This window comes from Carica papaya, chromosome 8 (genome assembly GCF_054855325.1).
Source record: "Carica papaya isolate Zhongbai chromosome 8, ASM5485532v1, whole genome shotgun sequence".
Lineage (NCBI taxonomy): Eukaryota > Viridiplantae > Streptophyta > Magnoliopsida > Brassicales > Caricaceae > Carica > Carica papaya.
In genome coordinates this window covers 6,466,190-6,480,228 of record NC_142316.1, presented here as the reverse complement: position 1 = coordinate 6,480,228, position 14,039 = coordinate 6,466,190, and the positions used below count along the sequence as shown (strand labels likewise).

At 32.0% G+C, this 14,039-nt stretch overlaps 2 protein-coding genes across 5 annotated transcripts; one reads left to right on the top strand and one right to left on the bottom strand.

The window, feature by feature from the left end:
• Nucleotides 1-138: 138 nt before the first annotated feature.
• LOC110814279 (uncharacterized) lies at nucleotides 139-3,670 on the bottom strand. Its single transcript, XM_022041693.2, has 7 exons — nucleotides 3,235-3,670; nucleotides 2,878-3,130; nucleotides 1,594-1,785; nucleotides 821-1,490; nucleotides 608-714; nucleotides 466-525; nucleotides 139-368 (listed from the first exon to the last, which is right to left on the bottom strand). Exons 1-7 carry the CDS (start codon nucleotides 3,406-3,408, stop codon nucleotides 325-327), a joined length of 1,500 nt encoding a protein of 499 aa, XP_021897385.1. The 5' UTR covers nucleotides 3,409-3,670; the 3' UTR covers nucleotides 139-324.
• A 3,857-nt stretch (nucleotides 3,671-7,527) lies between these two features.
• Nucleotides 7,528-13,917, top strand: PTAC13 (plastid transcriptionally active 13). 4 transcript variants are annotated; one of them, XM_022041607.2, is made up of 5 exons: nucleotides 7,528-8,051; nucleotides 9,807-9,985; nucleotides 12,261-12,624; nucleotides 12,800-12,919; nucleotides 13,792-13,917. In XM_022041607.2, exons 1-4 carry the CDS (start codon nucleotides 7,623-7,625, stop codon nucleotides 12,881-12,883), a joined length of 1,056 nt encoding a protein of 351 aa, XP_021897299.1. In that variant the 5' UTR covers nucleotides 7,528-7,622; the 3' UTR covers nucleotides 12,884-12,919; nucleotides 13,792-13,917. The 4 variants fall into 4 exon arrangements, with proteins under 4 accessions (XP_021897299.1, XP_021897302.1, XP_021897301.1 ...); XM_022041610.2 differs by lacking the exon at nucleotides 13,792-13,917 and adding an exon at nucleotides 12,983-13,241 and having other exon boundaries at nucleotides 12,800-12,884; XM_022041609.2 differs by lacking the exon at nucleotides 13,792-13,917 and adding an exon at nucleotides 12,983-13,241 and having other exon boundaries at nucleotides 12,800-12,890.
• The last annotated feature ends 122 nt before the right edge of the window (nucleotides 13,918-14,039 follow it).

Sequence of the window (14,039 nt, the reverse complement as noted above, 5' to 3'; positions counted from 1 at the left end):
GGCATCATGTGATTCTGGTCCAAGCTGTAAGCAAACTTCGGAGTTTGAATGAATAATATGCTGGAGTTCATTCTGTTATTCAATTTCCACCAGTAACATTCGTTGGAATATACAAATGAGACAAAACAAGAATGGAGCTAAATGAAAAAAAATTCTGTATTGAAGAATAAATACTTATTTTTCAATAGTTAGACCATTGTTTAACTCTGCTATAAATCAATGTCTATCACAATTCAGTTTTCTTCAGAAATTTAAGGCTCAAAGTCTCGAGCAATCTCCTCCAAGGTACTACCATGTCAATCTACTTGCCATCTTAAACTTCAATTAATCAACTGCATGTCTAACTTTCTCCTGCTTGCGACCTTTTGCTGCAGTTTAAGAACACAAATGAGAAAAAATAATTAAAAATTATATCTTAACCAAATTCCACAAAAAGGATAAGGGTGAAAAGAATGGTGAATTTACCAGGGCTTAAAATTCTAATGCATTTAGTTACGGACTTCATTGCAGTCACAGAATCAGAGCCTGCATTAATAGAATTTACAAGGTCAGTACATGTAAATGGACTGGATCAAACCACATCATTGACTAAATCTCATTATATCACCTTCAATATTCATGTCTTTGCCTGAAATCAATTTCGTCACAATTGATGAATATTCTGACACAAACTGATCAGATGCTAGATTTTCATCCCTTGGCTCAGGAGATGACCTGTCAATGATACATATAACAAAGCATAAGATTGAGGATAGCAGTAATGTTTGTGAGGCAGTGGAAGAATCATTAGCCATTAAATATGCAAGATAAGGAACATTACCCTGAAACATTGTTAACTGAAGCATCTGGAATTGGCTGGCATGGGCAGCCCATTCCTTCACAGCCAAGATCCAAATCAGTTAACAGGTCCGAGAAAGAGAAATTCTCCCCAAATGCATCTAAGTTTAGTAAATCCATGTCAAATATATTATCCATTTCCTTCTCAGATTCTGATTTCAGAATCTCATTAGTGATTGGTCTGTCCGAGCTCACTATAGCACCAGAACCATCAAAATCTAGCCTTCCTTTCACATGATCTCTTTTACTCAGTCTTTTTGAATTTGCCTTGGCTGGTGATGAGGATATACAATGGGTCCTCTCCATGGTGTAGCATCCCATTCCTTTCAAAGGACTAACTCTAATTCTCTCTGTTGAAATCACTGTACAATTTGTAGGAGTGATCTCCTGAGGAGTATTGTTGTTACTGCAGTTAGCAGTCAAAGAGACGCCCAGGGGAGAGATGGATTTGTCATTCTGGGAGGAAACTGCCTGTGGTGGAGTCTGAGGATAAGATGCATTGGCTGCAGGAGAGAGTGAAGGCTGATTGGGCTTAGTGACACTGAATACTTCAACTTGTGATCCATCAGTTGCATAATTGTTAGTCAATGATTGAATGACAACGGAGGGCTGAGCTGCGTTGAATGCATTGCAAGAGTTTGAGGCTTTATCAGCTACCAGAAAAGAAAATGCAGGTGAGTATCTATTGAATTTAATAAAAATGAGTACATAAATTAGGGTGATGAAATGCTTTGAAGAAAAGGAAAAACGAACTACCTATGCTTGCAGATTTGGTTGGCACCTTGCTTCGAGTCTGTCTAGTAGCTGGAGGAACTGGAGGACAAGCCTCAGAACTCTTTCTTTTTCTTGGTACTGACTGTCCTACTGAGGATAGATTGGCAGACTCCATTCTGATATTAGAGGGAACAGAAACAGGCATCACAGCTCGGGCGTTGTAAACAGGAGGGCCTGACAAAAAAGAGCCACACAAGATTATTCTGATTGTCATCTATTAATTTTTATTCAAGACTATCAACATGAAAAAATGAGAGAAAAACAAAAGACAGGCCAAAATCCCCCTTCTTTCCATTTAGAAATTTAATAAGAACCATCTTTAACACTTCATTTTGATTCAATTGTAGAATTCAACCTTCATTTAGGTGTTGACAAATTTCACTGCATTTTTAAATTCTTGAACGAAATTTATCTTTAGAAAAAACTCAAGTTGATAACAGAATTACTGCAATCATTAAAATAATAGCTCAGGTTTTATATTCCAATAACAGAATAAAAAAGTCCAATGAAACATACTACGCTTCATATTTTCTGGCTTTTGTATCTCCAAATCCAAAGGAAAAAAAAAACAAAGAAAAGTTAATAATGAACTTCAACTATCAAAACAAGTTATATGCCTCTAAATACCAAACAAACGATACTTGTGATTAAACCCAGTTCGGTGAATTTAGGAAAACTTATGATTTTGTATTTTCATCAATTATTAATACTATTGCAGAGCACACATGCTGTGTGTGTGTATAGATATTATCACTGCTTTCATGATGTATAAAAATAACTTTACATTTTTCAAAAGCCTATTTTATTATAAATGAATCAATCTACTAAATAAATTTTATAATTTGCTGGCATAATCTTCTTTTATTAATCATTACAAATATTACAACAATCCAAAAATGACTTTAATCTGTTTGTCAATGATGTTTGTCTTTCGCCATTATATTTTATGGACGAAAGAAAAATCCAATTATTTATTTTTCCTTCGCTCTCATATCTAATCTAGTATGTAATCCCCTACTAAATGGCACAGCAAATACTTGGGTTTAATCTCCCTATGTTCTTAGGCTTTTAAGGAACAATATCTTTAGAAGTAAAAGAGATCCAAAGCTGAAATCTTAAATGATCAGTAGGCAAGAGAATGGAGGATAACATGCTTTATCATAACCTTGATGGATCCATTTACCTAAAGCTAAAACAATCTAAGTTATCAAGATAACTTCAACATGCAAAAGACAATGGGATTTTATGTACCAAGAGGATACCCACCAGAAGGGTTGGATTGAGGAACCACGGCCATTGATTGAGTTGCAGCAGAAGCAGGTGCATGAATCACAGGAGCAGGTACATTTGCACTTGCATTGTAGGAGTTCATCGCATCTTGCATGCCTTGCAAAAGGCTCTGGACCCTGAATTTCTCTTGATCTAAACAAGCCCTTTCCTGCTCGAGAATCACCTTAAGCTCCTTCAAGCCTATATACTCGTTCAGGATTGCCTCCAAACTCAGTAAACCCTTCGGTGCCTGCCCGTGGAATATTAGCACAAGGTTTCGTAAACGAAAAAAGAAAAACCCGAAGAACATAAATAAATAAATAAAAGAAAAACAAAATGATCGGTGATGGGTACCTCGCGAACTGAAGATTTGGAGATGAAGGAAGACGCTTCAGATCGGAAGGCAGATCGTGTTTCGGAAAACTTGTTATCCGAAAGATACCGATCCACTATGAATGCAATCTGCACTGGAGTCACCTTCCCTTTCCCGATATTGGGCGATCTTTTAGGTTTGGTCTGCTTCCCCATTTTCTCTTGAGACCAAAACGAGAGAGAGGGTTGAAGGAGTAGAAGACCAGATAAAAATCAAGAGGGGTAAAAGAGACGAAGAGAAAAATCAAATGAGCTAGCGCGAGAGAGAATTGGATTATGAAGGAGAGATTTTGAGAGGGAGATAGAAGAAGAAGAAGAAGAAGAAGAAGAAGAAGAAGAGAAAGAAGGCGGGAGTAAGAAAAATGGAGGGCGTTTGGCAATGGCGCGGGAAGTTTTAAAATATTTGGAGGTAAGGAGGAAATGAAAACTTACAGTCAATTCTTTAATTATAAAGGTGTACATATATATCCCGCGCATGGTTGTCATCCATGTCTAAAATAAGGTGGGTAAAATTAATTCTTTTACCAATTTAGATTTGATTTCATTTTATCCTATGCTAAGTTATATATTTAATACGTACCCAAAATAATTTAATTCATATCTTCCACATAATTAATTTGTATTTTCATTTGTAAATTAAATAATTGTAGCCTAAATTTAATATATAACTAACTTAAAAGTAAAATGTTGGTATAGTATTCATATTTTGTTTTGTTCAAATTTAGAATAAAATGTAACTAATAAATTATAAATAATACAAAAATTAATAATCTATTCCAATATTAGTTAATTACCATATAATATTACTATGTTACGATAAAATATAAATGTGTTATACATATCTACGTATCACGATCTATATTAATTTATAAAAAATCACATGTCTAAATCATTAATTATAAATCATCAAATAATATATAATTCATATTTCAAATATGAAATAGTAACTAAACATTTAATCTATAACATCTTTTATTTAAGATTTTAATAGTGTTATACATTTTTATTAATATTGCATTATGAAGAGCTAATTAAAATACTTTTATTTAAGTAAAAATATATTAAGAAGTTTACTCACAAAAATAATCGTAAGCCAAATAAAATATTTACGGCGTATAAATATAATAATTTAATGATAACAAGTTTATGAATTCTTCATAAAAAAAAAGTGTTGTTATCGTATTAACAACGCATATCATTATCACGAGCAAAAATTTTTAACCAACTTAGATACAAGATAATTCACAATAAACTTTTGTAATAGTTTTCTCTCAACTTATTTAAGATTATAGTTAATGCAAGTGTTTTAGTTGATTCTTAATATTATAATATATTATATCTCTTTACATTATAATTTGTTATCATCTGAATAATTGTAGTATGTCACTGGTTATCCATAATATACGATTGCATAATTATTTATTTAATAATTAATCATATACAAACTAAAAATAAATTTTAATTTACATGACTAAACATATGTTTGTTCATTACAATCTAAGCCAAATGAAATAATATTTATCTTGATAATTAATATAATGAATTGCACACAACTTGTTACAAATAATAGTTGCCTAGATAGTATAATTTATATTATACAATATTATCTAATATACGTTAAATTATATTTAATGAGACAAAAAATTAGCCTGTTACATCCCATAATGCCATTTAGAGAAACAACACGTGCATGCCATAATACCATTTGAAGAAACAATAAGTGCATGCATTGTAATTACGAGCCTTAGTTTTATAACCAAATAAACCTTACGGTGTCGAAACTTTTTTTTTCGAGAAAAATTAAAATCATCATTCAACTAAGCAGATATATCATATTCTCTTGCAATAAAGAAGCTACGAAATCAGGTGATTCCTGAATAAAATAATGCTCATCCTGACTGTAAATTACTTCGTTTGTAGGAATATGAACAACCAAATTATAATTTTTTATAAATATAAGAACTAGTAACAACATTACATAACTAAGCTAAAGCTAAAAAGTCATCAACAAGTAATCTAATCTCCAAACATAATATAATAGATTAATTAAGTAAAGAGATAACTCTTTGATAATCATCATACACCATAATATTGAAAATACCCATTTTAAAAGTCAATTGCATACTGTAGCATAATGTTAAAGCTTATGCCACATTAATCAATCTCAATAAGGTGGTCGTCACATTTTTGTAAATATCATAGCACCCAACATGTTTTGGCATATCATACTGGGGCCCCATCCATCTATAATCACTTAAAGAGGTATCACAATTTAGTTTGAAGATATTATTTAGTGGTGGAACCCAAGATGTAAGCATGACAGTAGTATTGGCTATCATAATCACTATGGCTGCCCTAAAGTTCATGAATAAGATATAACTCATAGATATTCTATTGAAGTTTATATATTAACTATGTTGGAGACATTCAATATTCATGATAGACCAATTTAATATATAATTTTATTTATTAAAAAAATAAGCCACAATTTTTTCTTAATTGAATAAATATTCTTTAGTTTTATATATAATAAATTACTAAATATACACTTCTTTTGATGATGAATCTTATATATCAACGTCAAAAGTAACATACTCAGAGTAACAGATAGCCTTAGAGGATCATAAGTATTCAATTTTTTTTTTTGATATATGTTGTGGTTGTTATAAATTTCATAAATGATCAACCATAGATCTCAAAATTAGTTATGACATGATTAATTTAACAACTTAAATTTTTAATTTTAAAAATGATTATCATTTTTCATGTGTAGCTTAAAAACCTAAGTCACATTCTTTTTAAAAATTCCTTATGATTTATAAAACTAATGAACTCATACTTAAGATGTAGGCATACTAAGTAACAAAAGAAGAAGTCATGAACTAATTTGGTAGTTATGGATTATGTATAAACAAATAAAATGATAACCATATATTACGTTATATATTAACTATTTCAAGACTAGTGTGATTTTAAGTTTAAATAGAAAATAATGAAATATTAACATAAATAAATAATAACAAATTATTACACTGCATATAACAGTCATTCATTTATTCAGTTACTAATAATATATTTATTATATTAATATTGTATCAATTAACATTGCACAACAACTATATCTATTATTTCATAACTACTATAGTAATTAAAAAAAGTTATAAATGACATTGAAGTAAGAAATAATAATTAGTAGTTTCGGTTACACAGTTTGTTCTATCACAATAAGGTGATTTATTATAAAAATATAAGGGTGGTGATCATTATTATCTCATTTATTAAATAGAATGCGTATACTCTTTAGTATTTTCCTCGTTAATCAATGTAAATAGATAAATATAACAAAAATACCATATCAAATTATGTAGTTTTTTTATAAGGTAGAAATATACTATGGATGACACTTAAATCAAGTCCCATAATATAGAAACTTGAGCATAAGACAAAATATAAATCCAATACAAATATTGGCATGTAATATTAAAAAACATGTTTCTTCTATAGTATTATATAAAAATATATGTATCACCTGCTCTACATAAGTTAAATATAATTTTGAACTCTGATACGATAAAATATATATCACATAAATTTATAAGTTAAATATGGATATAAGCCTTGTTATAGAGATATTGTGTGACTATAACCATTAAATATTATGAGATTTTCTTCTTTATTTGATCTTTTATTAAAACTTAATGTAATTATCATAAATTTTTAATTTTAAAAAATTGAAGTATACTTTTGTTCCTATATTATTTCTTTTTGTTTGATTTAGTTCATGCCTCATTTTACATTAAATTAGTTTTTAATTTTAGAAAAAAATTGAATTAATCAATCTCCATCAATAAATATTAAATGTTAATAATCATATTACATGTCACAAGTTTAAATATGCGATATTAATTAAATTTTCATGCTATATATTCACATGTCTTTTATTATAACACTTGATATGATAAATATTTTACATAATATTTATATTTCCTTTCTCCCAATATTTTCTCTCGTCTTTGTTTACTTTTCTTTTTTCCTCTCCAACTATGAAAATGATAACAAAAATTTTTATATATCCACCTCAAAGTTAATATAGAGATTAAATCGAATAAAAACAATTAATATAAAAACAAAAAATACATTTAAATTCTTTTTAAAAATTAAATAGTTTTAAAATTTAAAATTACTTTTTAATATATGTTTTTTTAAATATATCGTAACATATCTTAATTTTTGATAACTTAAATTTTTATTTCAAAGTAAGACTCCATAATCGCATAACCAAAATTTAAAAAGTCCACTGCTCATAAATTCAGGAAAAAAGGAAATCGCGAAAAACACAGACCTCCCCTTTTTATCGCACCAAAACGAAGATGAAGCATGGGCTTCTTCAATGGAGGCCCTGCAACACCCTCTCTACACTCTTCATCCCCTCTCCTACCTTCTCTATAAGTATAACCAAACACATTCCATTAGCAGTCTCTTCAAGTATCGATTCCACCAATACCCAACAGCAACGGCAGCAGCAGCCGCAGCAGTTCACAGCGAGAGAGAGGAGGCAGCTGAGGAAAGAGAGGAGAGAGAACAAAGCAGCTTACAATTGGAGAGAAGAAGTGGAAGAAAGGCTCTTGAAGAAACCCAAAAAGAGATATGCTTCCTGGACCGAAGAGCTTAACCTCGACAATTTGGCTCTATTGGGTCCTCAGTGGTGGGTGGTTCGGGTTTCCCGGGTCAGGGGTCAGGAGACAGCAGAAGTACTCGCTCGCACCTTGGCTAGGAACTTTCCTGATATCGAGTTCAAGGTACTTTAGCTTTCTAATTTTCTATTTTTTATTTGTGGCTTTCGAGTTTGCCTTAAATTTTTGTTTTTTGGTTTTAAAGATGCTACGTTTATGCATTTAGGCTAATGGTTTGCTGTATATGATCACCTATACAGAAATCTATGGCAAAGTGATGCCGTCATCACTTTGCTTATACGTCAAAATAACTGACAATAACGATGTGGAAGTAAATTATGATAATGTGCTGCAAGTTATTATTTCCTATCAAACTCCTTCCGTAATTAGATGCATATAATGGTTGATATAGCATTTTGTTCTGAAATTTGCACTGAGTATTAACCGTTCGCTAGATGCTTGATACTTTCCTTCCTCTGTAACACTACGTGGGTTTCAGTCTGAGTTGTGCGTTTTTTAGTATCCTTGTTACAGTATATTCACTCAAAAAAAATTGCAATAAGTGAACATAGAGTGAATAAATGCTAGAAGAGAATCGGAGTTTGTAAGTAAGCAGTCTAAGGTATTATGTTGCGTTTAGTTTTTGTTAAGTAAATTGTTATGCTCTACTAGGCTTGAAAACCCACAAATTGTTGGCATTCAAAAGTCTTGAATATGTTTCTACTTGCAGGAGTTGTAAAGGAATTGGTGGATTGTACTTTTTAATAATTTACATGCCTTGTTACAACTACTCAGGAAAGGTGTTTTTCTTGTTATTGTGCAAAACATGGAGCTCTGTTTTTGCACTTTCAGATGCTTGTTAAACCAAGCATTTATTATTGAAAATTTTACGTCATTTCTGTTAGAAATCAGTTGATTCATATTCAGAAGGCAAGATCACATGTAAAAAGTTAAATACATAACTAATAGGGTTAGTACATGTATACTTGGGTGAAGATTATGGCAATTTCAATTTAGTCACTTTACTAGAAAGGTTCTGAATGTGCACGGTCAGCAGACTTATAGAATTGTGCCAATAAGGTAAACACCGGTACCATAAGTTGCAGTGAAGTCTTGGACGATAACTGCATTGACACTTACTTGACTAGGAACGTTTTTCTTCCTCCTCCTTCACCTTCTTTAGTCACTGCTTTATTTGATTATCTTTCAAACTCATATATTTGGTTTTACCTGGAATTAGAATATATTAATCATTTTATCAAAAAGAAAAAAATTATTGAAGCTAGAAGCAGTAAGTGGTTATTCAATTGCCAAAATATCATGCAAATTGGACTAGGGAAAAGCCAACACCATGGTCATTTGCTGCTGATTCTGCCACTCTTCACATTCTCATGATAAGCGCTGTGCATCCTTCGGCAAAAAGCATTCCACATCCCACATATTGCTTATCATGTCTCTGTCCCTCAGGTTCAATCATTTTGTCTCAATTCCAAAATCTTGCATGCTCTCCAGTGTCTAGTACAGCATTATTGTACCCTCTTTATGTGACAGCTGGGTAGGGGCTGCGTGGAGGTGCTTGAGAGTAGGGAGGCAATAGATATATAAGGTTTCAGTCTTATTCTTTCATTTGATATCTTACAATGGATGCTGTAAGTTATCATATAATGGTGATCATCTTATTGTTTAATTCTATAAATCTGTTGACTATATTAGTACTGCGTTGAGTGTGGTATATTTACCGTTGTCTGATTACAAGTCACTCAGAATTTGTTAACTTTTTCATTTAAGCAGGTGCTATTGCTTTCAATTGGAAGTTTGACGTGAGAAAGAGATAATGACTGATTATGGGAAAATAATTCAACATGCGTTGCTTGTTGTCAGGTTTATGCTCCCGCTATCCAGGTGAAAAAGAAATTAAAAAATGGTTCCTACTCAGTTAAACCGAAGCCCCTATTTCCAGGATGCATTTTTCTAAGGTGTGTATTAAACAAAGAGATTCATGACTTCGTAAGAGAATGCGATGGAGTTGGAGGTTTCATTGGTTCGAAGGTCGGAAACACGTGAGTATTTATTTTTTGTGTTTTCTAAATTCAACTTGCTTGTGATTTTAGGTTAAATTAGCATGCACTCTTTGCTTCAAATTAACATGTACAGTTGGATACCATTGTTGCACAATATGAAGCACTCACTAGGCCTAGAATCTACATATCCTGAATGTATCTTCTCTTGTTCAAATATAGATTTGGAGTGTATTTATTGTATTTATTTTATTTCCTTTCTTGTCAACCTCCCAAAGACTCTTCTTTATATATACCATTGGCAGATAAGTATGGTACCAGGCCGCTCCTAATGATATATTTTTTTTCCAGTCACTTCCTCTCTTATTTCCAGTCTTTCTCTCTTGTCCGTGGCCTCCAAAAGTACAATCCTTCCTTTGGTGTCTCCAACATAAAGAACTAAGTTAATGAGACTTTATCACCAAATTCCTTATCTGGAAAGCCGTACTTCTTCCCATTTTTGTTGGCTATGGAATTGCAGATCATATAGATGGCTCTAGCATTTTTCCTCCTCACGCAATCACAGATGATTTAGTCAACCAAACCAAGAGAGAGACAGCAAGTTAATTTCCTAGTTCCTTCCTGGTATGAGCCACTTTCTCATTTGACAGCCTCTGTAATCTTCTCAAACCAAACAAAAACCTCACTACTTGCCAAACTGGGAAAGAAGTTGAAAATCTCTTCCATGCCCAAGCTAATTTCTGCCTTCTTCACCTAAAATCTAAGTTCTGTAACACCCTAAAAAAAAATCTCCAGGGTTAATGCCTACTTGCAGAAATTAAAAATCCTTTGTGATTTCTTGGCCTCCATTGAACATGATCTCCTGAGGAGGATTCTGTGCTGCAAATTCTTGAAGGCTTACCTTCTGATTACGAGAACATTGTAATTAGTTTAAACTCTCACAAACCTCGTCCATCATTGTTGATCTAAGACGAGAGTGTTGAAAATGGTTTGATGTGTATTCTATTGGATGTTGTAGCACTATATACATGCTAAAAAGATGGCAAATTAGTTATCATCACTGATTGAGATCATTGAAGGTAGTTATAGCTGTTAAGTTTATGACTTGTGACGAGGATAGATGGTCCTTCTGGTCCTCAATGAGTATTCGCAATCGTATCTCCTTCAGTATTGGAGGTTACCTTGGATGATGAGATGTCCATGCCATACTTGGTCATGAAATTGGGTTCGGATTTCAGATAAGGCAATTTGCAGAGGTGCCATTATTTGATGCCTTGTAACTTTCTGAAAGGTTTTCTCAAAATTGTTCTTATTAGTATGATGAAGAAGATACATCAATGTATAGAGGTAGAATTATACCAAGAAACCTTAGTTTTCTGTCCTTAATTCGGAAAGATAATGATAGATTTTAGGATGAGATATTGGAGGATCTGATTAATGAATAACTGTCTCTCCTTTATTTAAGGAGACAACGCAATCTATATGCTGGAAAAATTAATTCTCGCAACGCATACAATCACAACAAATTAGAGCATAAATAAGAAAAAAATATAAAATTTAACGCAGTTTGGTAAGTATGTCTACATTCACGGGTAAGATTTAGAAAAAAATTTTCCACTACGATAATTTGAGAGTACATTACCAATAGGTTGTATGTTGTTTATATAGAAAAATTATGAGAGGTTTTCTCTCAAAAAATTCTTCAGAATATACTTAAAATATCTCACATGATAGATATAAATTATCTCTTAAGATAAATATAAAATATTCCCTAAGATATGGATAAGATATCCCCATAATCAAATTACATCAATAGTACATTTAAACAAAGCACACAACATTATTATTTTTTTATTCTAGAATTCTACAATTACGAATATGGATCTCACTCCATTCATGGTCAACAACACTTGCCAAGATCATAGGTGTGGTCTAGGTTCCACGTTCCTTTTTCTTTTTTTTTTTTTGGAAATAAAATAATCCATGTTCCTTCCAAAACAACACCAGTATGTTCAGCCGGCAATTTTCTATCTTTTTCCTCTTATCACGGTTCTCGTCAAGTGATGTTTGTTGATGGTCCTCTCAATCCTGTTTTTCATCTTGGTTTTTATAGCATTTACACTCCTTAACCTTTAATACTTGAAAATATCATTGTCATTTCTTAACTAAAGCTAATTTAGTCTCCGGTTAAAAGGTTCAACCTGGAAAATAGTTACTCCGTTGAATTGACACCTGGTTTATGTGTGAAGGATTTCAGTCAAGTTTACTTCCTACTTCCTAGTTGTCAAATTTGATACTCTTCTTTCAACATTTGTAGAAAAAGACAAATAAACAAACCCAGGCCAGTAGCTGCAGATGACATGGAAGCAATATTCCGACAGGCAAAAGAGGAGCAAGAGAAAACTGATCAAGCTTTCAAAGAAGAGCAGCGGGGAGAAGGAACCTTAAATTCTGAGAAGCTCAGTGTAGACTCTAATGTAGTTTCCAATGAAGTTATAAATTCTCTTTCAGATTCTAAACCGAAAAGGCGAGCAAGAAAAACCTCTGACTCACTTGTGAATGAGTCATCGTCTACAAAGGATAAGAAACGCCTTTCTCCAGGTTCAACTGTTCGGGTCGTATCTGGGACGTTTGCAGAATTTGTTGGCAGCCTAAAAAAGCTAAACCGCAGAACAGGAAAGGTATGTTATTTCTATCAACATAATTTGATATATCAAAACTAATATGACCCTGCAAGTTTTGCTAGACGACTTATTGACCTTTTTATCTTTTCTTAGACAGTGATATAGACACTTTAAAAATTTGTTCACCCATAAGGTAGAGTTAATTATTGAGGAAAAACATATATTCTTGCAGGCAACAGTAGGATTCACATTGTTTGGGAAGGAGAGCTTAGTAGATCTGGAAGTCAATGAACTTTCTCTTTTAGAGACAAATTGATGTAAATGTATCTTTCCTTCTAATCATTATTTATTGGTAAGTTATCAGTTTGATTATTTGCATATCATTCTTTATAATGGTCTTCCCTTTTTTTTGTAGAATCCTGCCTTTAAAAGCCATGTCATGCAGTTAAAATATTTGCCAAACAAGAGTTTTTATCTGGTATTGCAAAATTGCTAGGCAGGTCAAAGAAAAAGGGTGAATTTAAAGAGGGAGAGAGAGAGAGAGAGAGAGAGATTGTGGAACAAGATAGCTAGGCCTGTGCCTGTGCCTGTGGTTGTAATAGTTGAATAACTTTTTTCTTAAAGACTAGTTGAATAAAGTTCTAATGAGAGAAAAGATGCACATTTTAACAGGACCCACTAACTAGCTTGGGCATGAAGGTTGAAGGGATGAGACAGGAACGATAATTATGTTTTATTTTTTTAAAAGAAAAATTCATACATTTCAATAACATGATTGGTTATGGGTGAAAATGATCCGTTGAAAAAACTAGATTTATTAAAATAATTGAGTAGTCTAAGCAAATTTGAGGCACGAGTTAATTAAACAATAATTTTATTTTATTATTTACTAATCAATTAAATTTGCCTTATTAATTAATCAAATAATAATTTTGAAAATTGTAAATTTTGATATTTGCAATAATTATAACTTAAAAAAAGAATGAAATTTTTTAGATCATTGTGCTCTTATAAATTAATATCTCCTAAAAAAGAGCAAGTATAAATATATATATATATATTTGTATACAAAAGCACGCATGTGTATATACATACATGGGTGACAAATTTTTTTTTTTTTTTTTTTTTAACTTCTTTTTTCAAATTATAACCGGTTTAAAATTATTACCTTCAACAATTCATTAAGAATATAAATTTTTAAGTTGTTCAATTAATGATATTTAGGGTTTTTGCGTAATAAAAAAGAAGAAGAGGCAGAGGAGGTTGTCCTTAGGGTTTCGCTCGGGGAAAGAAGAGGTCAAAGGAGCAGCAAACAGAGCAGAGGGAATTGAAAGAAATTTGTGAGCTTTCTTGTTTCTCATTGAAGATAGCCCGAGAGACAGAGTGCTAAAGGGGAAGAAAGCTAGAAAGTGAGGAAGGACCGGAGAAAGAACAACGGTCTTAAGGTGGGTTTACCAATTATAAGGTAAAGC